The 27,374-nt window shown below is 40.1% G+C and overlaps 1 protein-coding gene across 1 annotated transcript in view; it reads right to left on the reverse strand.

Moving 5' to 3' along the window:
- Positions 1 to 27,374, reverse strand: part of SLC9A4 (solute carrier family 9 member A4) — a 58,965-nt gene that overhangs the window by 15,372 nt on the left and 16,219 nt on the right. The window contains exons 3-8 of the mRNA XM_003274880.3: positions 13,486 to 13,745; positions 11,729 to 11,946; positions 8,928 to 9,130; positions 8,270 to 8,356; positions 4,975 to 5,045; positions 3,003 to 3,164 (exon numbers count right to left, since the gene is read on the reverse strand). Of these exons, the coding sequence (XP_003274928.1) occupies positions 3,003 to 3,164; positions 4,975 to 5,045; positions 8,270 to 8,356; positions 8,928 to 9,130; positions 11,729 to 11,946; positions 13,486 to 13,745 (1,001 nt within the window). The remainder of the gene's footprint in view (positions 1 to 3,002; positions 3,165 to 4,974; positions 5,046 to 8,269; positions 8,357 to 8,927; positions 9,131 to 11,728; positions 11,947 to 13,485; positions 13,746 to 27,374) is intronic.

The following is a 27,374-nucleotide window of genomic DNA, read 5'->3' on the forward strand; positions in this document are numbered from 1 at the left end:
GTGAAGTCTGTAGGAAAAGTGGGCTCAGAGGACAGGAAAACTTGCCTGCGGTGCACACAGTGGAACCCACCAGCAGTCCTGTGTGCAGCTGCTTAGCGTGTTTTTACAGAGGTCACCAAGATGAACAACATTTGGAATGAGTGATGAGTGGCTGAGATGATGCTGCTCCTCAAAATACAGTGTTCCATTGTGGAAATGAAAAATGGCATCAGAACCTGCATCTTCACTACAGTGAAGTTACTTTAGGCCTCTTTAAAAGAAATGACACATTAAAATTATCTGGGAGTTTTAAAATACATTTTGAAGTTGCATGGTTGTTATGTTTGTTATGCCTATAAATATATAAATATTTTATATTTTAATATCACTTTAATCAAAAAGTGTTTAAAGCTTCAACACTTTTAATCAGCTTGAGTCTCTATCTCTGATAATTTCTAACAGCTTACTACTCACTGGTGAGATGAGCTGCTTCATATTTGAGATAGTAATCAAAGTGCATATTCTACTTATTCATAGGATTGTTTTGAGTTTCAAATAAGATAATGTATGTAAAAGCAACGGGATTCCAAAAAATCAACATCATCCAAACTGTGCAAATAGACAACCATAGTGGCACTGTTCTCCTGAAGGTCATAGAATTTGAAAATCTAAACCTTTTGTAGAACAATTGCTTGAACTTCTAAAGAAAAAAATACCTGTGCATTTTGTTGTTATCATCTCATACAGAATAATAAAAAGCGAGCTGAGTACACACTTCTTTTTCCTATTATTGTATGAAGGTTTGTTTGGTAAGAAATTAGCTGCTTTGATCTCAGGAGAGGAATTCCTTTTTGCTTGACGTCCTACAGATTTCTGATGAGATCAAATAAAGGCAATTTAAATACTAAATATGTATTAAATATCAACTTTAAAAAATCTCTCCCACCCTAGTTAACTAACTGCTTGGGGTGTACGAGGAGAAAAAAAATCATCTCGTACCTATAAGGCTCTCTCACTAATCTTAAATTCATTTCTAAAGAAATAATTGACTTAACCGGCAGGCCCCCACTCCAAATAAAACTGGTTTAAAGATTGCCTTGAGATCAGAAATTAAGGCAAATGCTTATGACTGATGCAATGTAATACAAAAATTCAAAATATGCTTTGCCACCTGGCAGACTGATTCTCATTTGAGATAAGCACCCATACCTTCCTAAACCAAGTGCTCACATAAGTAAGCAAAGCAATTAAGGAAGTTTCTAATGGTCTAAACTGCATTAATCAGCATTCATCCTTCAGTGAGCAGGTCAAAGGCAAGGAGCCCAGGTGAGGTGCACCTCTCATAGACTTGCACAGCTCTCTGTTCTTTATGCTTATGTTTGTGTGGCCTTTATTGTTAACGTCATGACCCTACCAGATTATGGTGTCCATGAGGGCAAGGCCTGTGTCCACTTCACGGTGCCTGGTAGATAGGAGGTGTCTTAACAGACAGGATTGGATCAAAGGTGTCAAATGCAAGGGGGTTGCAAAGAACTCAGTTAACTAAGGTAAGTCAGATTTAAATGCAATATTTTTAGAAATAAAGGTCAATGCAAAAAATTCTTGATGAGTATAATATCAGCATTTTAAATAATAGAGGATTAATATGCCTGATGTTTCCTTTGCCTGGGGCTCCATTATGATGCAGCAGAGCACTGCCAGTATATATTTGTCAACACTTTTCCATTTTAATATCAGAAGTTTCCTTAAAGCCATGTGATGAGCAGGCATCAAAACAAACCAACAACCCCAACCCACCACCCTCAAAGAAAAGTCACTAAGAAATAAGGCAGAAAGCTTTGTATTATACTGAGATATCCTCAGGGATTATCTCAGTATAATACAAAGCTTTCTGCCTTATTTCTTAGTGACTTTTAGTTAGGATTCTTCTCAGGCCATGTAAGAAATGCAAGGGTGTTTCTGATTTATTAGCAGGCAAGGGATGAAGGTGTTATCTCAGAAATAACACTCAGGCAACAGTGACAATTTTATTGCTACCTGTTCTTAGCTCTTCTTCCAACTTCCTTTTTAAATGTGAAGACATAATTGAAGCATATGATCAAGTGTTTTTACCTGCTGAAGACAACAGGATGGAGGGACTCATGTTCCTTATCCTAAATATATGTTGTGATTAATTTTCCCAATAAATCATTTGTTGGAGAAAAACTGGGCATCTTTGGGAAATTAATGAATTCTTTTGACGTTGAAGGGGCTGTCATTAAATGTCAGAGTTAAAACAGCTTTAAGAAGTATTTAGCCAGCTCTTGGGAAAAGTGGCTACCAGAGGCTCTACCACGTTGCATAGAAAATCATCTTGTAATGATGGGTTTGTATTCCAGTATCACCCCTCCCTATGTCCTGCTTCCACAACTCCCTGTTCCCCAGGAATCCAGGCAACTCCCTGCTTCTACTCCAAGCTGGTCTCACATAGACTCAAGGCAAATTTCACAATCTCATGTAGACCCTCGCCTTAGATGCAATTACAAACACAACTTTCTCTTTACATAGACCACCAATGACCACACCTATTGCTATCATCACTCCTTCCCAAATCCAAGTTATCATCTCAGAAAGTTAACTCATCTTTCATGTAAAAGAGGAAGAGAAATGGCTTATGGGAAGAAACACAATGGGAGGAAGGACAGAATCACATGCACAGGGGTCATGTCAGGAGGAAAATGAGACAGTCTTGTAAAATATGCTGCAATTCTACACATTCACTTGCCCTTCCCTCCCAAAGAAAGATGTCATACAACTCTAAGGAAGCAACGTTTGCTAGAAAGTAATTTTCAGAAACTAGGTAAAATATGTGAGCTTGGGCCAAGCCATAAAAATGCCAAGACTTAGATTACATATTTTAAAAATAATTTCTTACTTATATTTCTGCCTTTTTACTCCTCGTATACCTTTAAATGAGGCAATCGGTCAGTGCCCCTTGGAATTCTGACAGTGAAAGTTTAGAACAAAGAACAGATATGACTCACTGATGGGGTATGGAGAAAGCTGTAGAGCTCAGTATCCCAGTCTCCACCATCTCGATGGCTTGTTTCAGTTCCAGCTTCTTGTACAAAGAAACAATGCTTGATTTGGGTAAGTTCTTTCTGATGAGGATTTTCCGTAAGTATCTATGATCAAACTTCTTAAACCTAAAAATGAAAACCAACATTTTGGAAACCTTGAACGTCTGTATGTGTTACGTAAGTATGCGTTTCTCTTAAGACAAACTACTTATTACTTAACTTTATTCTTAAGAAACATCAGGACAGTGCCTGGAAGTCGCAGCATTTGAACACATTTTTTAAAAAATTCATAGTATTTATGCATTTTTTAAAATAAAAAAAAGAATGGCCTACTGGCCTGAATACATTGAAAATCAGCTAAACAAAAGGAAGGGACAAGCTGCAATCAGGGCAAAAATTGTGCATAAGTGAGGCGCGGGGGAGGCCCAGCCCAGCTCAGCTCCAATTGTAAGAGAAGAAATGAGGGGGCTGAAGCTTTTGAACAAGTGTTCCATTCTAATAGCGCATAACAGCGGCAGCTGCACTTACAGTAATACTGGCCTATTCAACCAGAACCCAATAACTTTAAATGGCCCGGTAGTTACAGTAGTTTTGCCCCATTATGCTGCAGATCATTTTGAATCCTACCAATTAAGGGGAAGAAAAAAACCCTACATATGTCCCAGTAGCCTGAATGATGGAGATTCTGAATAGGCGAGACCTCTGGCCAGCCCATTCGACTGAGCTGCGCTATGCATATGGTGCCTTCAGAGTCAGCCTTTTGTTTGGAGTTGGAATTTTCAACACTTTCAATCATTTTACATTCAAAGAGTACTTTGCCCGCCTGCTTTATTTTCCAGAGGGGCACATAGCTTTCCGGGCTGCTGGTTTATTCTCTGGCAATTGGTTTCCTGGTTCGTGAGGTGCGCAGGCTCTGTCAGCTAAGCCCCTCCAGGGTTAGGGGCTGGCTTCCTGAACTTTGTTGTCCGAGCTCGGCTCAGACCAGGCCTCCTCTTATTCCAACTGGGTCGATCTTCTGTCTTCTAGGTTTCTGCCCTCATGGGAAGCCACGGTTCCTGTGTATTCTCAGCCCACGGTAATCCATAACAACCTCCCTGACTTTCTTCTCACTGAGCTCGCCTTGACCTTGTCCTGTTCAACTCCAGAGGCTGCCCTCATTCTTCCCATACTGGATGCTTTGTGTCTCCTGAGGTGCTGGGTCCTCCCTCTGTGCCCTCCACACTCTGACCCGCTCCTGCTTCCCTGCCAGCCTGCCTGACCACTTCTTCTCAATCTCCTTCCGCACTTTCTTTTCCTTGCCTGCGCCACGAGAGGGAGAGCTTCTCAGAGTCCCATCCTCAGTGAGCTTCCAGCTACTCACTGATAACTCCAGCCGCAACCTCCCTCCTGAACTGGAAACTAAGTCCAGTAAAACAATACATTCTGAAAGATGAGAGATGGTGGAGAAGAGGGATTTGGGCATTTTAAAAAAGAATTACTATATTTGAGAATCTTAAAGATCTTCCACCATGGCCTCCCCAACAATGGAGTAATCCCTTGCCAGGATTCCTAAGGAGGCACCAAACTCCCTTTCTAAACTCCATTTCCAAGCTGGCCATTCCGTGGTAGAGCTGATCTTATCATTGGGAACCTTGTCCTTGTTTTTAACTTAAATACTACTTTTCTAATTTCTACCCATTAGCTGTACTAGTTCTCTCTGAAACAACCTACATCAAGTCTACTGCATCTTCCAGTTGAAAATTCTTCGTTTTCCAGGCTCAGCATGCCCTGGAATTTCAACTGCTTCCTGTAGGGGGTAGCTCTGGAGCACTTTATCTTCTTGGTCTCCATTCCCTGAATTCTCTCTGGTTTTATGCCCAGCTTCCAATGGAACCTTTAGAAGTTACCCATGCCACACGCATCGTTTGTCAGGGAGTGAAACCCTCAGCCTCCTTACTTGTCTCTCACTTGGTAGTGACTCCAGTGCCCACACACATCTTCGATTCCAGCCTTTAAGTGATCCATCAGCTGCCAAACAAACACAAGAAAATGATTGCTGGAGAAACGCAAACTCTGAAAGACACACAGGACGACTAAGACACTTTAAAAAACAAAGGAGGCTTTAATTTTCTGGAGCCTATCTGACTTTCTATCATTGTGTTCATGTAATAAAATATTTGAAGCCTTTCATAGTAATTTCAACTTTGTTTTGCGGTTTAAAGACTTTGTAGATAAGTTTCTTGATAATTCACATAATACGTAACGAAAACAGGGCACCAGGCATTCGCTTTGGATAATACTTTTCTAGAATGATCTAGGAAATTTCTCATTACTGAAATCATTTGGAGGATAATTAATAATAATAAAATATATCATATTTAAGATACTAAATAATTGTAATAACTTACTTTCAATTTCATTGCAAAAGAAAAGAACACACTGTTATCCAGTCATATAATTTCTGAAAATATAATTCTATATTCTGCTATAACATAGAATAACAAAATACCTATATTCCTCATTTTAACATGCTTGTTTGATCTAAGTACTTACCTTTCACCACTCAAGCAAATTATATTGCATTTGTTTTATCCAAAATTGTTTATGGAAATTTAGGAAAAAGTGCAAATCTTCAAAATAATTATGAAATTATTCTCCAAATATTTTAAATTTGAAATTATTGAAGTCTATACTGGCTTCTGAATTTTGTTTTGAAAAACAGATTCAAATATTAAATTAATTATTAAATAATTGATTCACTACCTTCTACCAAAAATTATAACTTTTTTGAGGAAAAGAAAAATAAATGAGAGAAGAGTGAAATATCCAAGTTCCATGTACTTAGGTGGATTATGTAATTTGTCGAAATAATAAATCATGGGAGATAAAGATAGATGTTAAGGAGTTACATGTTTTAAAACAGTTACTACTTATCCTTATCTGTTAATTATTTTCAAATGGCCTTGAAAATTTTTCATTAGGATTTCCTGGAATTTAAATAATCAAATTTACTAGGTCACTTTGACCATGAACTTTAGGGTAGATTTTGGAAGACTTCATTATTCATCAGTTTCTCTAGTATTAAATGGTGAACTCTCAGGGATAGAGGAAACCTAAAATTTTTCAGGTTCAACTATCTCCTCAAAGCTTGAATCTCATGTACAGCAACTATGCCACATGTTCCCAATTACTGGTTAGACACATCTACTTCAGCTTCAGGTATGCCGATCAGGAAATGATTGTCAGAATGCTCTTTCATTAACTGAGTTGAAGTCTCCACCTATAACCCTTCGGACATTAGTTCTCATTTCTATTCCTTGGAGCTGTACACAGTGGTATCCCTTCAATGTTGTGCTGAACTTAAACGAACAAGTAGAAACCATGCCCAATGTCATATTCATCTTTGCCTGACTGGGATGTTTTCACTAAAATCTGCCACTCGGCCATGTTTGCAAAAGAAGTAACACCCTTTGCCCCTCCTATATTCAAAAAGGGCAGAGGACCCCATATTTCATTGGAACAGTGATTTTAGAAACAAACAGGAGAGTTTTGAACTGTGATAGTATTTTGAGATATCAATTTAGACAGGCAAGTCCCCGGTTATTCAATCAAACAGTACCCTAGATGTTGCTGTAAATGTATTTTATAGATCTGATTAAAGTCCATAATCAGTTGTCTTAAATAAGGGAGATGACCCCAGATAATCTGGGTGGGCCTGATTCAGTTGAAAGGTCTTAAGAACAGGCCCGAGGCTTCCCTGATGAAGAAAAAATCCTACTTGTAGACAGCAGCTTTGGCTCATGTCTGAGGGTTCCAGCCTGCTCTTCTGGATGGCCTGTCCCCTGGATTTTGGGCTTTCCTAGCCAGCCCCAACACTAGTGAAAAACAATTCCTTACAATAAATCTCTTCATATATCTATCTATATCTATATCTATATCTATATCTATATCTGTATCTGTATCTGTATCTGTATCTGTATCTGTATCTATATCTATCTATATCCATCCATCCTACTGGCTTTGCTTCTCTGTTGAACCCTGATGGAAACACCACCAGCTTGGACAAAAAAGGAGGACAAAATGAAAGAAAGATATCAGACCCTCACAATTCTATAAGCAAGAAATAGACTGATAAAATTACTCAGCTGCAAATTTATGCTACCTTTATAAAAAGAAAAAGGAAGTATGATTCAGAGGGTGAAATTGAGAATCCAGAGGGTGGAACAAAGAGTTGCAAGAGATTAGGGGATTCCCAGCCCTTGAAACCAAATAGAGCTTGCCCAGGAAACATTGAAGTTTGCTTAGTATCAATGACTCCTTTTTTTCTTCCATTATCTCCATAGTTTTTTGAAAGGCAACGGTTATAACTGTTATTCAATGAGTGTCCTACCATATATTTTAAGAGCAGATAACTTGTTTCTTGAGTTTCACAAATTCGTAGATGAAGAGAAACTGAGCCTCAGAATAGATTATACCCAGAGCCTCACTGAGCCCTGCTCTAGATAATGGAGATATTGAGATTTGCGATTTTGAACTGATAAGATTCAGATGATATTTTGGACTTTGAATTGATGATGCAGTATATTGAGACTTTTGGGGTGTTGGGATAGAAGGAAGGTATTTTGCATGTGGAACAGATATGAATCTTTGGGAGACAGAGGACAGACTGTGGTAGGGAGAACAATGACCTTGTAAAGATATCCATGTCTTAATCCCCAGAGCTTGTGAATATGGTAGTTTAGTTTAAAGGAGGATTAAGTGGCAGATGGACTTAGGGTTGCTAATCAGCTGATCTTAAGCTGGAGACAGTCTCCTGAACTATCCATGTGAATGCAGTGGGATCATAAAGCTCCTTCAATGTGGAAGAGGGAGGCAGAAGGATCATTGTTGGAGGGATGCAGCCATTGCGGGCTCTGAAGATGGAAGGGGCCATGGGCCAAGGAAAGCAGGCAGCCTCTGGAAGCTGCGGGAGGTGAGGAAACAGATTCTCCCCAGGGCCTCCAGAAAGGAGCACAGCCCTGCAACACCTGGATTTTGAACTTCTGACCTCCAGAACTATAAGACAATAGATCTGCATTGTTTTAAGCACTAAGTTTGTGACAACTTCCTACAGCAGCCATAGGAAACTTATACAGTCACTCTTCGTACAGTGGGGGAGGAAAGAGGAAGTCTAGTGACGTGTGCACACGTCTCATGGTGACAAAGGGGAAACGTCTTATTAATTTATTAATTGTGACTATGAGGTAACTTACACGAATATGAAGCTCTTCATTGATGGATTCTTTTTTATTGGTTTTTTTAACATCCAGGTACCTGACCAGAGGGCCAACTGTGATTCCCTAGATCAGAAATAACAAAATAAAGGGTTTTGTTGTAATGAAGACTGTCACTAGAGAGAGCAAATTTATTAACAAAACTATTAGAATGTCCAATCTATATGTTTTTGTACTAGCTATTACAGAATAAATCCTCCAATGTTCATTTCAGTTTTTCATTCCTTTAAGTACTGCAATAAAAATAGGTATATTGCCTGTATTTTAATATAGGAATTTGGTTTCACCCATTAAAATAATCTTTCATTAGTTCATCAAGAGCTAACTCCAACTAAAACAAAAACTTGTGCTACCTAGTACTAATTAGAATCTCATTTTCAGAAATGTAGAGTAGAGTGACTATTAGTCACCTGTTACTCAGGAATCTTTTGATTAATATGCTGTATTGATTAAAAGGCAATATATTTTAGAAGTTAAAGGATGGTCACAAACATGATCTAGAAATCTCCAGAAATTTAGTTTGGGTATTGAGCACAGATCTGAAAATCAGATAAAATGCCTTTATTTGTATTTTACTAATTTACTACATTGTCCTGAAATAATCTATTTATTTTAAATATAAGGGAAACCTACTCACCTGAATAAATACAGTAAAGTATATAACTACTAGAGTAGCAGTGACAAACATTTTCTTCCTAGGAAAAAGAGACAGAGGAAGCAAAAATGCAAGTGAAAAACTTCCAGCTCCTCGAACACCACTGTAGAAAATGATGCACTGGTCCTTGATGGAGAAGGGGAAAGTCCGAAACTGGTTACTGATATAGAAGAGAGCAAATACGCCTAGAAAGGGGAAAATATGTATTAGAGCAGAGGATCATGAACGAGCAGAGATACAGAGCTAGCGAACTGAGGTTGTGTGTGCATGCCCTGCAAACAATGCAGCCTAATTCCATCATACATCCATGATTACCTATCCCAGGTAGAGTATCTTTTATGGCTTCTCACTTTGTTAGTTGTGAGACAGTAGCACTTCAAGTGGGAATCTTTGCTATAGTTTATTGGCATGTGTTGTGTGTATGTGTCTGTATTTATGTGTTTAAATTAATAAAATCTTGATTTGTTTAATGTAAGGTATATATTTTCTAATCTATATTCATAATTTTTGTCCCGCCTTCCAAAACTAGTCAAAGCAAAGATATTGTTGAGTGGGTGGGGGGGATAAATGCATTCTTATCATCTCATATTCTCATTGGGTATCCAAAGGAGGTCTGTAATTTAAAAATGAGAGGGGTCCTCTTAGAGACTGTGGTCTCTACAATCAAATCCCTTATTGTTGGCTTGTCCCTCTTGAGGTTCAATGCAAACAAGGAAGGAAGTTAGCAAGGGTTAGGGGGTGAGTGGGCACTTCTTACTGCCAGTGAGCTTCTTAAACAGCAGGTTTAGGGTGGAAGAGCTTGCTTGAAACATAGAGGAGTTTTCTACCACATTGGTTTTCATCCACATGCGGTTCACACAACCTAGGTAGCACCAGTGCAGTGGTGCCTGCTAGGAAAGGCCCTTTCATTAAAGCTCTGATGCATCAAAGAAGAGTTTCACTTAGTAGAATAAAACTCTTCACATCCTCATGTGCGTCTCATCACACAGACTTGCCAGCAAGCATTCTTTGATAATAGGCACGTGGATAGTGCAAAAGATAAGCAAATTTACTTTTTAAAATATTGTTGTGTTTGTCCTGGTTCCTCTCCATGCCAGACATGTGACCTTGAGCGAGGTTCTTAACCATTTCATATCCTCAGACTCCTCATCTGCTTGATGGGGTAGCCATAGTTTTTCTCTCAGAACGTGAACGTAAGGATTAAATAAATTTAACATCCATAAATAACATAAGATGCAGCCTTTTACGTAACAAGCCTTCACAAGTGTGAACTACTATTAGTTATGATGAGTCAGGGTGGGAAGAGAACAGGCTATGAGGGCGAGAACCGGATTCTAACACCTGGCTCTGTCAATTGCTGTGATGTGGCCAATTTTGTCACGTTTTGGTGGTTTTTCCATCAATTTCCTCAACTGTAAGAATATGGGGTTGAGCTGGATCGTGAAGGATTAACAATGACGAGGTTCCTGTAATATAAATCCTCTCCTAGGTAGTTTCTTTTCTTGTTGGCTGGGCTAAAGCTCTATAATTTTACTTCTCTTGGCATTAGCTCTACTCCCCTGTAGACTCCCGAAGTATTAGAACTGAAAGGGAACTAAGAAATTTGTTCAAATCCATCCTTCTGTGGTTGAGGAAGACGATTTTGAGCAGTTAAATGTCTGTCCAAGATCAAACAGCTAGTTCGTAATAAGTCCAGTGATAATGATTTGAGATAACAAACTTGTATCACAGCTTCCTCTATTCTCCCCCAAGGAGCCAGCAAACATATATATTCAGAGTTACTTATATATATTTTAATATTTCTGTATTCTTGTTCATCTCCTATAGAGCCTGCAACCCATCCTAAATGAACTCGGAATTAATATGTTCAAGATAAGTTCTCAACCATTTCACCTAATTTCTCTTTGAGTAATTGGCTTGAAAATATTGGTCAAAGTCATTTAACATAATGCTTCAAATATTAGTCAAGTCACTTAAAAATAGACTTGCTTTTAATCAAAAGGCAACACATATATTGTAGTTCAGTGATTAATGTTCTTTTCTAGCTCTTGAAACATAAATGTACAAGATAAATCATCAGCCACTAGTTCTCATTTTAAAAGATTAGTTACATGTTATAGGTGTGATGCCAGTTACACTCTAAAGTTGTTCTTACTAATTAATACAAAGCTCTTTTAAAAATATTCACTTCCTGATTTTTTTGTTTGCTATACATCACACATTCATGCACTCAACACTCAAATAAAACCACCTATACTATTTAGGGGGATGTTTTCTATCAGTATTTGTCTTCCATAGAATACAATTTGTAAGATCTCACTTATCCTATAGTGAAAGTGTAAATAAATGCCCACAGTTTATAATCCATATCTGATTTAAGGTGCAAGAGGATACAAATCTGCAAAGAAGTGAAGCGCAAGGGATATGTTGGTCTTAGGAACCAAAAACATTGGTGCAACTCCAAATAAAAAGTAACAAACATGTATTTTTCCATTGACTGAATTATATTTAAATAGGTAGATGTGAAAGTTCTTCCTTCAATTAAAAAAATACTCCTTGCCCCAGCCTTGCTTCAGTGCAGAACCTTATCAACCACTAATTACTCTGAGCTGACTGAGGGAACAAACAGAAAACATTCCTGCTCATGACCAGGTGCCTAGTCTACCCTAACCAGTAAAACCAGTTAACATCTACTCAGTCCTCCAGTTTTAACACTGCGGAAGGGAATAAGAGAACTGAAAATGCAGCAGGACCGGAGACTCTGGAGCCCTGCCGTCTCTTACTGATGGCTCTCCAGATTTGGCAGAAGGCCAGGGTGAAGCAGATGAAGGCCCAGTTCCACTCGTGATTCTTGCCCACAGTGGACACACCCATGAAGATGAAGATCAAGGTCTCGCTGACGCTGCTCAGCATCTTCATGAAGTACTTGATGGTCGTGTATGATGTCTGGGACACGTTTTCTTCCACGTACTTTTTCATTGTTACTGCACAGGCTGTGATTCTACAAAAGGAGCAGAGTCTCAGAGAAAATCCATGAGGTTTTCCCCCTCCACAAAACGCCCTCCCCACAGGCAATGCCACAGATGCGTGAAGCCCGTGTTGATGCAGGAATATCTCCCTTATTCCCTTCTGTGGCTGCAGATTTTCCACAGATTTTCTTTCTCCCTCTTTTCCCTCCCTAAGAGATCGTTACAAGGTAAGGTTGAATGTGATAGGAAGGTGGGTGTGGCACAGTGAAATAAAAGGACACATAATTCCCATGGGCACACCCAATGCAGAATGCTTCTCTCTTGCCCTCTTCATGAAGAGTTTGTCAGTCCCAACTCACACTCTCTACTTTACTCTGCCTTAAACCAAAATAACAGAATAATTCAGCAAGGTTCTAATTTCCTCCAATCCAACCATAAATGATCAAAACTTCTAAGACAATGCAAGGGTCTTTTTTATTGGCTTTATTTCAAATATTTCTGTTCTAGAGTCATTAAGCAAGTATGGGAAAGAGAAAGAAACTTGCCTTGTCTTAGAAATTTTGATCATTTTCCAGGTGGGAAAGTGACAGATGCCTAGAGTTTACACTATTACATTTAATTGAAAGAGGTATTTCTCTACAATAAAATTAAATGTATCTGCCTGAATAGCTGGAAAGAAAGATAATGCCGTACAGAAAACAACATCATCAGATCTAATACGCCAAGTTGAGAAGCCTCATTCAAAGGTAACATCTCAAGGATACAAGGACATACGGATAAGCATTTCAAAAATATTTTCATTAGAGCAAAGAAATGTAGATTTCTAGTCTTATCCCATCTGCCTAGTTTCATCCCACACTGAAGAGTCATGGCTGCGTGATGTGGTTTGAGGGGCACGGCAGAAGGCAGAGCCCAGGAATGTCTGTCCCTCGTGCATGGCTTTCTTCAACTTTAAAATTAACTTTTCCACTTTGGGAGGCCAAGGCGGGCAGATCACGAGGTCAAGAGATGGAGACCATCCTGGCTAACACGGTGAAAACCCGTCTCCACTAAAAATACGAAAAAATTAGCCAGGCGTGGTGGTGGGCACCTGTAATCCCAGCTACTCAGGAGGCTGAGGCAGGAGAATGCCATGAACCCAGGAGGCGGAGTTTGCAGTGAGCCGAGATTGCACCATTGCACTCCAGCCTGGGCGACAGAATGAGACTCTGTCTCAAAAGAAAAAAAAAACATTTCAAGGAAAAAAACACACTACTGAGATGAGAACTCAACGTTGAAGTTTCCCCAGATCTTCTCTGTACCAGCTTTCCTGAGCTTTCTAAATTGACATGATAATTGCTATGCTTTCCTCCTCAGGCAAATCACAAGAAGAAGATGAAGGCAGACATTGGAGAGAACGTTGGTTTGACAAAGAACCTGAATCAGGTTTTATAAAAGTTTAGAAGCTCCTAAATCCTGCAACATGTTGGAGGGTTAGCGTCATTAGTCATGTCTTTCCCAGATGCCTGGTTCACATGATGTGGTCCTAAACTTTCTATTACTATGTGACTTGATCCTTGCTTTGTACTCACGCCAGGATGCCAGAGAGATAGAGGGTTTCAGCAGCTAAGTAAGACAAATAGCTGAACATGAAGACGATGAGTGGCTCAATTGCAGAGATATTCTGAGTGAAACGTGTGATAAACGCAGAAATAAATCCAAAAACGATGCCAAACAATACCCCTCCAAGCCCCACAATGATGAATCGGGCACATCCAGCCAAAATGTCGACAGGTTCTATGTCTTCAAATTTATGCATCTTTGTAAAGGCAATTAACATATTGTATAAGACCTAGGCAAAAAAGAGAGTAAACAAATATGAATTATGAATAGAAACTAGGAATACTTTGCATGCAGATTCTCAGCTTTGTGTCTAGTTAAGTAACACATAAAAATAAACTACACAACAAAATTACTAAGATGACTGCCTTTTAACTGTATTCCCAAAAATTTAGATGTATTCAGTTTCACTGAATAAAAAGTGTAATACTCACAACTTCCAATCACTGAGCACCTACTACTTGCCTGTCTCTTTGCTAAGCTTTCAGTGGCAGTTAATTTATTGCCTCTGAACTCCGTATGTACCCTTCCATTTGTGTTCTATAATAGACAATGGAATTCCTTTAAGCATTTTTTCTTTAAAGTGAGCACCTAGTTAAGTTCTGTCCGTAAAGGGCCTAGAAGGGACATTCAGGTGCAGGCAGAAGGGCCTTCCTGCAGTTCTTCTGGGGCCTGTGGGGAGAGTCAGCCACGTGGGTGTGAGGAACTCCAGCGGATCCTGCCTGAACCACAGGCCCTGAAAGTGATCCCTCTGCAACCCTGCCGCTTCCGCCTGCTGATAACCTGTCTGCAAAAAGCCCCAGCATGACCCATGTGCCACATGTCTGTGGCCCAGGGCTCCACCCGAGCGGCCTGCCCTCTGAGAGCCTTCTCCCCGTCCTGCCATGCAGCCTGCTCCTCTGAAGATTCTCTCCCATCTCCCAAGTGCAGGCTCCCACTGCAGCCCCGGATTGCTGACTGATGTCTGGCCCTGCCTGCCTTCCGGAGGGTGGTCGATTGTTTGCCCAGCAACTCCAGACCAGCTCCAGTCTGGCTAAAGCAGCCAACTTCTCTGCTACCCAGTGGCCAGTCCACACCTCCTCCAGTAAGAGGTGAACCCCTCCGAAGCGTGTCCTTCCTTGGGGGCCCTCCCTCAGCCCTAGGGTACATAGAGAGTTTCCTTATATCTTATAGTTATGCCTTTATTATATTTCATACATTTTATAATGCATTCACATTTTTTATTTAACCTATCGTGTGGAGTATCTTACCTGATTGCACCTAGACCGTTATACCCTCCATACACATGATTTCACCAAATCCCCCAAACGACTCTAGCCTACGTGACACACACTCTGAATTTTCCTATTATTTCTCTATTTATTTCAACATTTATTTTGAAGCTGCGGGGATCTACTTATCACTATTTCATGCCCCTCCACAGCCCAGAACTATGATCTAGCTCCTGAAAAGTGGCAGCAAGTGTACAGGTAATGAGACATAGAGAAGAGTTGAACAAAGATCTCTGCAGAAAATGAAGACCTTTGGGAATATCAGTCCCTGAAGAGTCCTGCGAAATCACAGTATATGCCTCTTTGCATCTATCTACACCAGGAAAAATGCAAAAAATCAGAGCAGAGGACGGAAGCTAAAACTCAAGGGAATCGTGGCCATGATGGTATTCTGCGTGCTGCAGAAGCACAGATGGACTGCATGGACCTTCTAGAACTCATGATGCCCCCTCACCTTCACAGTTGGCTCTCATTGCCCCTCTGGTTGTGGCCCCTCATGCTGCACCCTGCCAGGCTCGCCCAGGCCTTCTGCTTGACTCTGATCTCTCCAAGATGGGAATCAAATTCCTTATGGAGACACTTAGTGTCTCCACTGAGTGACAATCAGTGTCACCACTGATCTTGGGTGTGGCCTGACAGCCCTTGGGTTCTGGCTTTGGCTTCATCCTCAGGACTCACCAGAACCGCACACTGCATTGTGTGCACACTGACCCCTTGCTGTGGTCTGCAGCCTGCAGGAAGCCATTCCTCCCCCAGCCCCTTTCCTAGCTAGTTCTGGCCCCTCCAGGTCCTCTGTAAGCCCGACCTCTGCTGATTCCCCATAACATCACCTTCTTGATAAAAGACTGTTGTTTTTGGCTGGGCATGGTGGCTCATGCCTGTAATCCCAGCACTTTGGGAGGCCGAGATGGGTGGGTCACCCAAAGTCAGAAGTTCGAGACCAGCCTTGCCAACGTGGTGAAACCCCGTCTCTATTAAAAATTCAAAAAATTAGGCTCATGCCTGTAATCCTAGCACTTTTGGAGGCTGAGGTGGGCAGATTGCCTGAGCTCAGGAGTTCGAGACCAGGCTGGGCAACATGGTAAAACCCTATCTCTACTAAAATACAAAAAATTAGCCAGCAATGGTGGCATGTACCTGTAGTCGCAGCTACTTAGGAGACTGAGGCAGGAGAATTGTTTGAACCCAGGAAGTGGAGGTTGCAGTAAGCTGAGACTGCACCACTGTACTCCAGCCTGGGTGACAGAGCGAGACTCCATCTCTTAAAAAAAAAAAAAATTAGCCAGGCATGGTGGCAGGCGCCTGTAATCCCAGCTACTCAGGAGACAGGCAGGAGAATCACTTGAACCCAGGAGGCAGAGGTTGCAGTGAGCTGAGATTGCACCATTGCACTCCAACCTGGGTGACAAAAGCGAAACTCTATCTTATTAAAAAAAATAATAATAAGATTGTTGCTTTTCCACAGAGAGGTTGGCAGTAAATGATTGATCATGTGCAAAGTTGTCCCTAGGCTGCTGTCTTGGTTTGTTCATAATCATGAACAGTCAGAGTGCATTGATGACAAAGGCCTTCTCCTTGCTCTCCCTTCTAAAGAATGCCTCATGTTTGTTTGAGGGAGGCTGTCCTCTAGGGACAGATAGAAGCAAAAGCAGCAGGAGGTTATGGGATGGACATATTTATGCTGCAGTCACCATGTAACTGTACACTTTTTGCTACTCCCTTATGTGCAGATATCAAACATCATACAGAGTGGCTCTGGGCTTGGGAATGTGAGCTGGCAGTGAGAGGCATGCCTCGAAGTAGCTCAGGTGCCATCAATCCTCATCTAGGATGTTTCTTTGTCAATGCACTTTGTTGACCAGGGAGGGCACACCAGGAGGTTGCACAGTGGCCCTCTGCTAATGAGTTTTTTGTCCACGAGCACCTCTACAATAAGGCTCTGTCACCTTGACTCTTACATGACTCTCCTAGGGATGTTGTGACAAAGTACCACAAGCTAGGTGGCTCAAATTAACAAAACTGTATCCTCTCACTGTTGTGGAGACTAAAAGTCTGGGCTTGAGATGTCGGCAGTGCTATGCGCCCTCTGAAGGCGTTAGGGGAGGGCCCTTCCTTGCCTCTTATGAGCTTCTTCTGGTGACTGCCGGCAGTCCTCACCATTCCTAGGTTTGTGAGGGCATCACTACAGTCCCTGCCTGCATCTGCACCTGGTCTTCTCTGTGTGTCTCCTCTGTGTCATATCACCTTCTTATAAGGACACCAGGCATTGGATTAGGGCCCACCATAGTCCAGTGTGAGCTCACCTTCAATAAGGATAACTGTAAAGACACTGTTTCCAATTAGGATCCTATCCTGAGGTTCCAGGTGAGCATGGATTTTTGAGGGGACACTATTCCACCCAGTACAGCTTTTATAAACAAAATGACCCTACCGTGAAATTAAATTGTATTACAGACTAGAAGTTTTCATTATAAATCTCTCAGAGCACAGATAATTTTATTTTGAATTTTACAAGGTCTTAAACTCTGGCTTATTCCCCAAATGGCTCAATCATGTTTCTTAAGAGAGCCTAGGATGCAGGTTTTGAGTGTATGAATTAGTGCTCACTGTTCAATGTAATAAGTAACCAGTAGCCAATAAGCATGGTTAGATAAGGGAATGTGGGCAGAAGGTTAAAATAGGCTTGGCTTCTTCCCTCAAAGATAAGTTTCTAGTGTATTTTCTGGGAGGAGAGGAAGCTGGGGAAGATGAAGAAGAATCAGAAAGCTTGGTGCCAATGGGTCCAATCAAGTACACACACAACATACAGACACACGCAATAGACACACACAACAGACACACAACAGACACACAAGCAACAGACACACGCAACAGACACACAGACACACACACATACCATGAACATTGTGAATTTCTCGTATTAGGAAAAGAATTACTTAAAAAGAGAAAGACTTGCAGAAATCTTAAACTGAATTTGGTTAAGAATAAACATGAAAAAGTGTTGAAATTGTCCAGAAGCAAAAGAGCAAAGGGAAACCCCCACAAATGTCCCACAATCCCTCCTAGAGAAAACTACTACAGATATGTATTTTCTAATTCTATCTATCTGGCTATCTATCTATCTATCCATCTATATATCATCTATCCATCTGCTGTCTGTCATCCATCTCTCTATCTGGGGCAGTCAGAGCCCCTCAGATCTCTAACTGCAGGGATTCCCATCTGCCACTCTCAGCTAAGGCCTGATCTTGACAGGGACACTGAGATAGGCCCCTTCCTGGAAGGCGAAGGACTCCTTGGATACGTGTTTTAGCCTGCGGGTTCCTGATGAGCTTAATAAACTCTCTAAGAAATGCAGCAAAGACAGTCCCATCCAGCTTCTGTCCTTCCCTCTCTCCTTCCCCTGGAATCACTCTGCACTGTGACCTGAGGGCTCTCCCATCCCCCTGGGCTTCTTCCTCATTTTCCCTCACAGGAGTTTCTCTAGTAAAACTCTTGTACATTTAATGCACTCTGAGTGTCTGATCCATGAAGGACCTGGACAACATCTATCGGTGTGTTTGTGTATCAGTCACACTTTACAAAACTGTTAAAATCCTGGTCTATTTTATTTAAACAAACTGAAGCCATGCTATAAGAAAACCTGGGCTGAGTATTTGAAAAAAAAAAACGTGATGTATGATTTTGAATGAATCCAAAAGAATCTTAGTGGTTGTGTCTTGACTCGGTGAGTTTGTTTAATCCAATTTCACTTTCTGCCACATATGGGTCTGAGAAGGCCTGAGCATTGCACTGTTGGAGTTGAGCTCACACTGAAAGGAGTGAAGCCACAGTGAGGAGTCACACACTCCCCACAGTCCCAGAAAAGGAAAGTCTGAATGAGGTTAAGTGGAACCTGACTGTTTATTTGACTCTCAAATCCAAAGGAAACTCAGAGAATATGACCGAGACTCAAAGATTTGAATATTGTTGCCACAAACTAAAACTCTTTTACATAGCTTGTTAGTTTATTAGTAGCTACCCAGACTGTCCCAATGGCCTGGAAAGTCAACTGGGCCAGCCTTGTCTCTGGACACCAGTGTGCCCTGCCAGGAAGATGCCATGGCAGTTTCAGAAGCTAAAGTAGTACATATAATTAAGAAGACTGCATTTACAATCACAATCCTTACTACTGCACGAAAAACAGTTCTTACCTTTCAAATTACCAGGCTCTGGGTAACATTATAGTTGCAAAAGATTTTCTTTGGGTTCATTTCAAGTCACAATAATGTGTGTGTACCTTTTATACACCGAAGGGAAAAGCTCAGCCAATGCTAAATCTCAAACATGTCCACAGCCCCATGGAGAAAAAGGTTAGATTTTTCCTCTTCACTCATTGTCTCGGCAAACGGTCCTTCTGCGTTACCTTTAACAATTAGTCCTTCGACCAGGGCTCAGCAGAGGTGAAGAGTCAATTCCAAATGTGCTGACATTTTTTTTCTTGTTAATTTTATTGAGGAAAGACTTACATATGATAAACTCTATCTAAAGTGAATGAATTCTGGGCGTTGTAGATACTCATAAAGCCATCGCCATAGTCAAGATATAGAACAATCCCAAGAACCCTGAAAGGTTCCTCATTCATTTGAAGTCCATCCTTCTCTCCGACCCCGGCCCCAGGAAATCTCTAATTTATTATTGTCACAATAGATTAATTTGCATTTTATATAGTTTGAATAATAAATTATGAACTCTTTTTTTCTGGCTTATTTAACTCAGCATGATGTTTTTGAGTTACCCAAGTTGTTGCAGATATTAGTGGTCCTTTCCTTTTTATACCTGAGTAGTATTCCACTATCTGGTTATGGCATATTTTCTTCATTTATTTACCTATTTACCTGTTAATGAGTATTTGTCCACTCCCAACTCCCCAGTTTTTGGCTGTTTGAATGTTGCTGCTGTGAACATTCATGTACAAGCCTTTTTTGCAGACCTATGTTGTCATTTCTCTTGCATATATACCTAGGAGTACAATGGCTAGGTAGTATGGTAGACACGTGAAAGTTTTAAGAAACTGCCAAATTGTTTTTCAAAGTCATCATATTAGGCCAGGCATGGTGGCTCATGCCTGTAATCCCAGCAATTTGGGAGGCCGAGGCAGGTGGATCACTTGAGGCCAGGAGTTGAAGACCAGCCTGGCTGACATGGTGAAACCCTGTCTCTACTAAAAATACAAAAATTAGCTGGGTGTGACGGCATGTGCCTGTAATTCCAGCTACTCAGGAGGCTGAGACGTGACAATCCCTTGAATCTGGGAGATGGAGATTGCGGTGAGCAGGTGAGCAGAGATATGCCACTGCACTCCAGCCTGGGCAACACAGTGAGACTCTCTCTCAAAAATAGAATAAAAACAAAACAAAGTCATCATATCATTTTACATACCCACCTGTGGAGCCTAAAGCAACCTCATCTTGGATGCTAATCCACCATGTTGATTTCTGATTAATCCCAGTTCTGGGAATGCCTCTAAGATTTCTGTGTTATCTACTGTTCTTTTTGTAGAAGCACATACTATAAATTGTGCCCCTGATTTACAGTAAGTAAAGTAAGTACAGTAAGCTCAAACAACTTTGCCCATAAATTCTGCCCATAGACAGATTTATACAACATTCTTGCCTTTCCCTACAATTGTCCTACACATTCCTTCTCTATGGTATATAAGCTCTGGGTCTGGGAACTAAAGGCACGGTGCTCCATCATATTGTGTCACCACTGCTGAAGACAAAAGCATAGCTTCTGTTCCTGTCTCTGCTAAATGTTTATTTCTAAAAAACTAGGTATATCCATCCCTTTTTTCTGCCTCTCAGCTTCCTTGGACTTTCAGGTAGATTTGGACAAACCCTATCTACTGCAGAACACCACCAAAAATGTATGAGATTCCCAGTTGCTCCATATCATTGGCAACACTTGATATTGTCAGTTTTTTAAATTCTAGTCATTTGAATGGATGGGTGGCATTTCACTGTGATTTAATTTGCATTTCCCTGATTACTATGTTGTGCATATTTTCATGTGCTTACTGGCCATGAATATGTCATCTTTTATTGTGTATCTGTTCAAATCTTTTTTTTTATTTTTAATTGAGCTGTTTATAGCCTTATTGAGAACTAAAATTATTTAAAATTATTTCCATATTCTCTATGTCTTTTGTGAAATGCATGTATAGTGAATGTTTTCTTTCATATGTAGCTTGCTTTTTTGATTGTGCATTTTGAAGAGCATTTTTTTCTTTGATAAAATCCAATTCATTGCTTTTTCTTTTTTGTGTGTGTTTTAATTTGTGCTTTTCCTGTCTTTTGACTACTCCAAGGTGAAAAAGTCTTTGTTTCTATAGTCATAAAGATTATACTTCCATGTTTTCTTCCAGGAAATTTATAATTATACCTTTTCCATTTTATCTATGATACATCTTGTGTTAATTTTTAAATATGGCTTGAGGTTAGGGGTGATTTTCATGTTTTCCACATGGATACCAGATTTTTTCAGTACCATTTGTTGAACAGACTTTGCCTTCCATTGAATTGCCTTAGTTCTTTTGCCAAAAATTAATTGACAATGTATATGTAAGTCTATTTCTAAACTCTCCAGTCTCTTTCATAGTCTATATCTCTATTCTTTAATTAATATTGTCATTTGTGTATAATTATTATAATTATCATGGCATTATAGTAAGTCATCAAATAAGTCTTTTAGCTTTGTTCTTTAGTTTTAAACATTGTTTCATGTAGTCTAGGTCATTCACATTTCCAAACAGATTTTTAGAATCAGCTTTGTCAATTTCTACTAAAATGTTTTCTGGGATTTTGATTGGCTTTTATTGAATCTATAGACCGAATAGGAGAAAACTGATACCTTAAAAATGTTTACTCTTCCATTAATGAATGTGACATTATTTAGGTCTTCTAATTCCGGTCAGCAATGTTCTATAATATTCAACGAAAGGATCTAGCATATCTTTGTTAAATTCACTTCAAAGTATTTCTGTTTTGGGAGTACTTTTAAATGTTATTTAAAAGATATCTAAAATGTTATTTTCTTTCCTGAACCATGAAACATCTAGAAGTTTGTTTTTTAATTTCCAAATATTAAGAATTTCCTAGATATTTTAAATATATTTTTAATTCTTTTGTGTACAAAAAATATACTCTGTATGGTATCAAGGCTTCTAAAGTTATTGAGGCTTGTTTAGTTGTCAAATGTATGGCCATTTTTATTAAGCATACCATAAGCACTTGAAAATGATGTTGAGTATCCAGTAGTTGGGCATAATATTCTATGAATAGGAATTAGGGCAAGGTGTTTGATAATATTCAGATTCTCCATGCCTTGCCGATATTTTACTTAATTTTAGTATCATTTCCTAAGAGAAAGGTATCAGAATCTCCTACTAAAATTATGGAATTGTCATTTTCTGCCTTTCAATTTTTCAATTTTTAATTCATGTATTTTGTTGCACTAATATTAGGTGGATATACATGTACAATTTTTAGGCATTCTTGACTAGTCAGCTTTTTTATCATTATGATAGATCCTTCTCTATCTTTGTAATATTTTCTATCTTTATATCTTTTAACTGATATTAACGTAGCCAAATCAACATTCTTATGCTTATTGTTTGCTTGGTTTATCTTTTTGCATCCATTTACTTTCACCTTATTTATGTCTTTATAATTAAATTGCATTTCTTATAAATAGAATATATTTTAGCCCTGCTTTATAATCAGTTCTGTTAATCTCTGGCTTTTGATTGGAGCGTTTAGTCCATTAACAGTTAATGTAATATTGTTATGGTTAGATTTAGATCTACCATATTACTATATTTTTTTTCTTTTCCCTTTTGCTCCTGGTCTATTGTCTTTTCCTGCATTCATTTTTATTTACTGAATACTTTTTAGAATTCTATTTTAATTTTATCTATTGACCAAATTTTTTGCATCATGTTTAGTGACACTCTACAGTAACATCCTTAACTTTGTACAGCATACTTTTGACTAACATTATACCTCTTCATATAAAATAAAGAAACCTTATAGCCATGTCAGTTCATTAAATGTACTGACTTTTAACTGTCCTTAAGAACCAAAGTAAGAAGGCTCTTTGTAGTCATAATATTAAATCGTATGGATTCATTTGACACTGATAGCTGAGGCCCTAATCATAATTAATTGCATTTTTTTGTGACCACCAACCCTCATAGTCATGATAATTATGGTCCCCACCATGCACATGGATCCCTGTAAGGGTAACTTCTATGACATAGCATCTGAGGAAGGGGTAGTCTTGTTTGACTACATTACTTTTAACAGGGGACTTTCTACTCAAGGGTGAGAGTAGACAGACCCTCAGGAAGTCTATCTATAGACTGGGGTCTGGGAAGTAGTCTGAGGTGAAACCCTCTGCCCAGATTGCAGCTATCGTAACTGTTTTTTCTGTCACAAACATAACTGATTTGGAATGAATGACTAGAGAAATACAATGAGATAGATTAGGGGACAATGAGGGACCATGAACAACTATGAGTTGTGGGACAGAAAAACTGAAAAATAGAAACTAAGAGAAGGGAAAGGATAATTGAGTGGATGATATGGAAGCTAACTGGAGTGGTGATATGGTTTGACTGTGTCCCCACCCAAATCTCATCTTGAATTGTAGTTCCCATAATCCCTATGTGTTAGGGGAGTGACATGGTGGGAGGTAATTGAATCATGGGGATGGTTACCCCCATGCCATCTTCATGATAGTGAGTGAGTTCTCACAAGGTCTGGTGGTTTTATAAAGGGCAGTTTCTCGTACGTGCTGTCTTGCCTGCCACCATGTAAGACGTGCCTTTGCTCCTCCTTTGCCTTCTGCCATAATTGTGAGGCCTCCCCAGTCATGTGGAACTGTGAGTCAATTAAACCTCTTTCTCTTTATAAATTACCCAGTCTTGGGTATTTCTTCATAGCAGCATGAAAATGGACTAATACAGTAAATTGGTACAGGTAGAGTGGGGTACTGCTATAAGGATACCCAAAAATGTGAAAGTGACTTTGGAACTGGGTAACAGGCAGAGTTTGGAACAATTTGGAGGGCTCAGAAGAAGACAAGAAAGATTGGAACTTCCAAGAGACTTGGAAGGCTCAGAAGACAGGAAGCAGTGAGAAAGTTTGAAACTTCCTAGAGACTTGTTGAATGGCTTTGGCCAAAATGCTGATAGTGATAAGGACAACAAAGTCCAGGCTGAGGTGGTCTCAGATGGAGATGAAGAACTTATTGGGAACTGTAATAAAGGTAACTCTTTTTATGTTTTAGCAGAAACTGGCAGCATTTTGCCCCTGCTTTAGAAATCTGTGGAACTTTGAACTTCAAAGAGATGATTTACAGTAGCTGGCAGAAGAAATTTCCAATAGGCAAAGCATCCAAGAGGAAGCAGAGCATACAAGTTTGGAAAATTTGCAGCCTGACTATGAGGTAAAAAAGAAAAAAACATTTTCTGGGGAGAAATTCAAGCCTGCAGCAGAAATTTGCACAAGTAATGAGGAACCGAATGTTAATCACCAAGACAATAGGGAAAATGTCTCCAGGGTCTCCAGGACATATCAGAGACCTTCACAGCAGTCCCTCCCATCACATGGCTGGAGGCCTAGGAGGGAAAAAATGGTTTCCTGGACTGAGGCCAGGGCCCCCCTGCTCTATGCAGCCTTAGGACATGGTGCGGTCTGTCTCAGCTGCTTCAGCTCCAGCTGTGGCTAAAAGGGGCCAAAATACTGCTCAGGTCATTGCTTCAGAGGGTGTAAGCTCCAAGCTTTGGCAGCTTACACAGGGTGTTGGGCCTGTGGGCGCACAGAAGTCAAGAATTTGAGGTTTGGGAACCTCTGCTTAGATTTCATAGAATGTATGGTAATGCCTGGATGTCCAGGCTGAAGTTTTCTACAGGGGCAGGGCCCTTATGGAGAACTTCAGCTAGGACAGTGCAGAAGGAAAATGTGGAGTTGGAGCCCCCAGACAGACTCCCCATTTGGGTGCTGCCTAGTGGGGCTGTGAGAAGAAGGCCAGATGCCTCCAGACCCCAGAACGGCAGTCCACTGACAGCTTGTACCTGGAAAAGCCACAGACCCTCAAAACCAGCCCATGAAAGCAGCCAGGGTGGTGGGGGAGGTGGGGGCTGTAACCTGCAAAGCCACAGGGGCAGAGCTGCCCAAGACCATGGGAACCTACTTGCATTAGCATGACCTGGATGTGAGACATGGAATCAAAGGAAATCATTTTGGAGATTTAAGATTTGACTGTCCTTCTGGATTTTGGACTTGCATGGGGCCTGCAGCCCCTTCATTTTGGCCAATTTCTCCCATTTGGAACAGGTGTATTTACCCAATGCCTTTACCCCCACTGTATCTAGGAAGGAAATAACTTGCTTTTGATTTTAAAAGGTCATAGGTGGAAGGGACTTGCCTTGTCTCAGATGAGACTTTGGACTGTGGACTTCTGAGTTAATGCTGAAATGAGTTAAGACGTTGGGGAACTATTGGGAAGGCATGATTGTTTTTGAAATGTGAGGACATGAGATTTGGGAGGGGACAGCAGTAAAACAATATGATTTGGCTGTGTTCCCACCCAAATCTCATCTTGAATTGTAGCTCCCATAATCCCTACTTGTCATGGGAGGGACCCAGTGGGAGGTAATTGAATCATAGGGTGGGTTTTTCTCATGCTGTTCTCGTGATAATGAATAAGTCTCATAAGATCTGATGGTTTTATAAAGGGCAGTTCCCCTGCACATGCTCTCTTGCCTGCTACCATGTAAAATGTGCCTTTGCTCCTCCTTCGCCTTCCGCCATGATTGTGAAGCCTCCTCAACCATGTGGTACTTAAGTCCATGAAACCTCTTTTCCTTCATAAATTACCCAGTCTCGGGTATTCATTAATAGCAAAAAAAAAAAAAAAAAAAAAAAAAAAAAAAAATGCATTAATACAAATGGGAAGAGAAATAAAAAAATTCAATTGAAAAGCAGCAGAGTGTGAGTGAGTGACCAAATGCATCCCTGATGAGGCTCTGAAATGACAATGTAATAGCTATTAGTACTGCTTATCCAATATTTCTTTCCCTTCTAGGAACATTGTAGGATGTCACTTCTAGTCTCTTTGAGGTTGGTTGTCACCATGTGTTTACGCCTGGCCAACTTTTGAGTTCGAGAGTTTTTGTTTGTTTTTTTCTCAAGAAAGAATGACAAGAGAGAGTTTCAAATAGAAGAGATATATGTCATTTCCAGAATGGAGCATTTGCTTGCTGAGGTGAGACCCTCCAGAAATCTCTCTTTCCTCCAGCACAGTGACCAGCAATGTTCAATATGGTAAACTGCCCTATCAGCTAAAGACCTGAGTAACCATTAAGAAGGGGGAGACCTGTTGGCTAGCAAAATGCAAATAGTACAAGCAAGAAATAAATCTTTGTTGTTTTTGGCTATTTAGGTTTGGAGAGATACTTATTACACAGCATAATCAAGTTCATCCTGATGGTAAAAGATCTGTGAACTCTTGCTTCTGAAATTCCTAAAAGCAGCTTGGTTCTAGATGAATCTTTGTGACACTTCATCATAAAGCACTTATTATTCCTGGGTTCCTGAGGGGTCAGCTACAGGTTGAATCATGCCCGCCTCTCCAAATTTGTATGTTGAAGTTTAACTGCCAGTACCTGATAATGTGACTGCATATAGAGACAGCATCTTTCAAGAGGTCATTAAGTTAAAATGAGATCATAAGGGTGGGGCCTTAATCCAATATGATTGGTGTCCTTATAAGAAAATGAAGAGATACTAGGGAGGGTCACACAGAGGAAAGGCCACATAAGGACAAAGCTAAGAAGGTAGCTGCCTGCAAGTCAAGGAATGAGGCCTCAACAGAAACCAACCCTGCCCACATCTTGTTCTTGGACTTCCAACCTCCATAATATGAAAGAATAAAAGTCTGTTGTTTCAGCCCCCCAATCTCCACTATTTTATTACAGCAGCCCTAGAGGGGTCTTCCTCATTGCCTTGCATACCTTTATAATTAATCTTCACTGCTTGAGCTTGCCATAACTCAGTTTCTTAAAACAAAAAGCCTAATTACTGACCCTTTATTTGTTTTACTGTCAAGTTAAAAAAAAGAAAAACATTGGAAGTTAAGAGTCACAACATAATACAATAAAAATGATCTTTCCTGCATGCCAGATAATGGAAAAATGCAAAGAATATCATAAAGACCTGTAGTCAGCAACCTGACTCAAAAAATTAAATGATGAACCCAGTTCATTTTCTAGCTTGTATTAAGGAGCTCTGGCATAGTCAACTCTGTCATGGGCAGTTTTTTGGCAACCACCTACTCTGACTCTCCGACCACAGAAGGAAACCCACCAAGAAGACCAGCAATTAACTAGCAAGCTCGCATAACAATGTAAAAGGCAGAAGAGAGGAAGCTCTTTCACCTTACTCCTAAATGAGGGGAAAAAAAAGACCTGAAGCCCAGGATAGGGAAGTAAAACAAGGTGTTCATCCATGTTCATGGGGTTGAGATCTCTGGACATTCGTTCTTTC

The sequence above is a fragment of the Nomascus leucogenys genome, chromosome 14 (assembly GCF_006542625.1).
Source record: "Nomascus leucogenys isolate Asia chromosome 14, Asia_NLE_v1, whole genome shotgun sequence".
NCBI classification, from domain to species: domain Eukaryota; kingdom Metazoa; phylum Chordata; class Mammalia; order Primates; family Hylobatidae; genus Nomascus; species Nomascus leucogenys.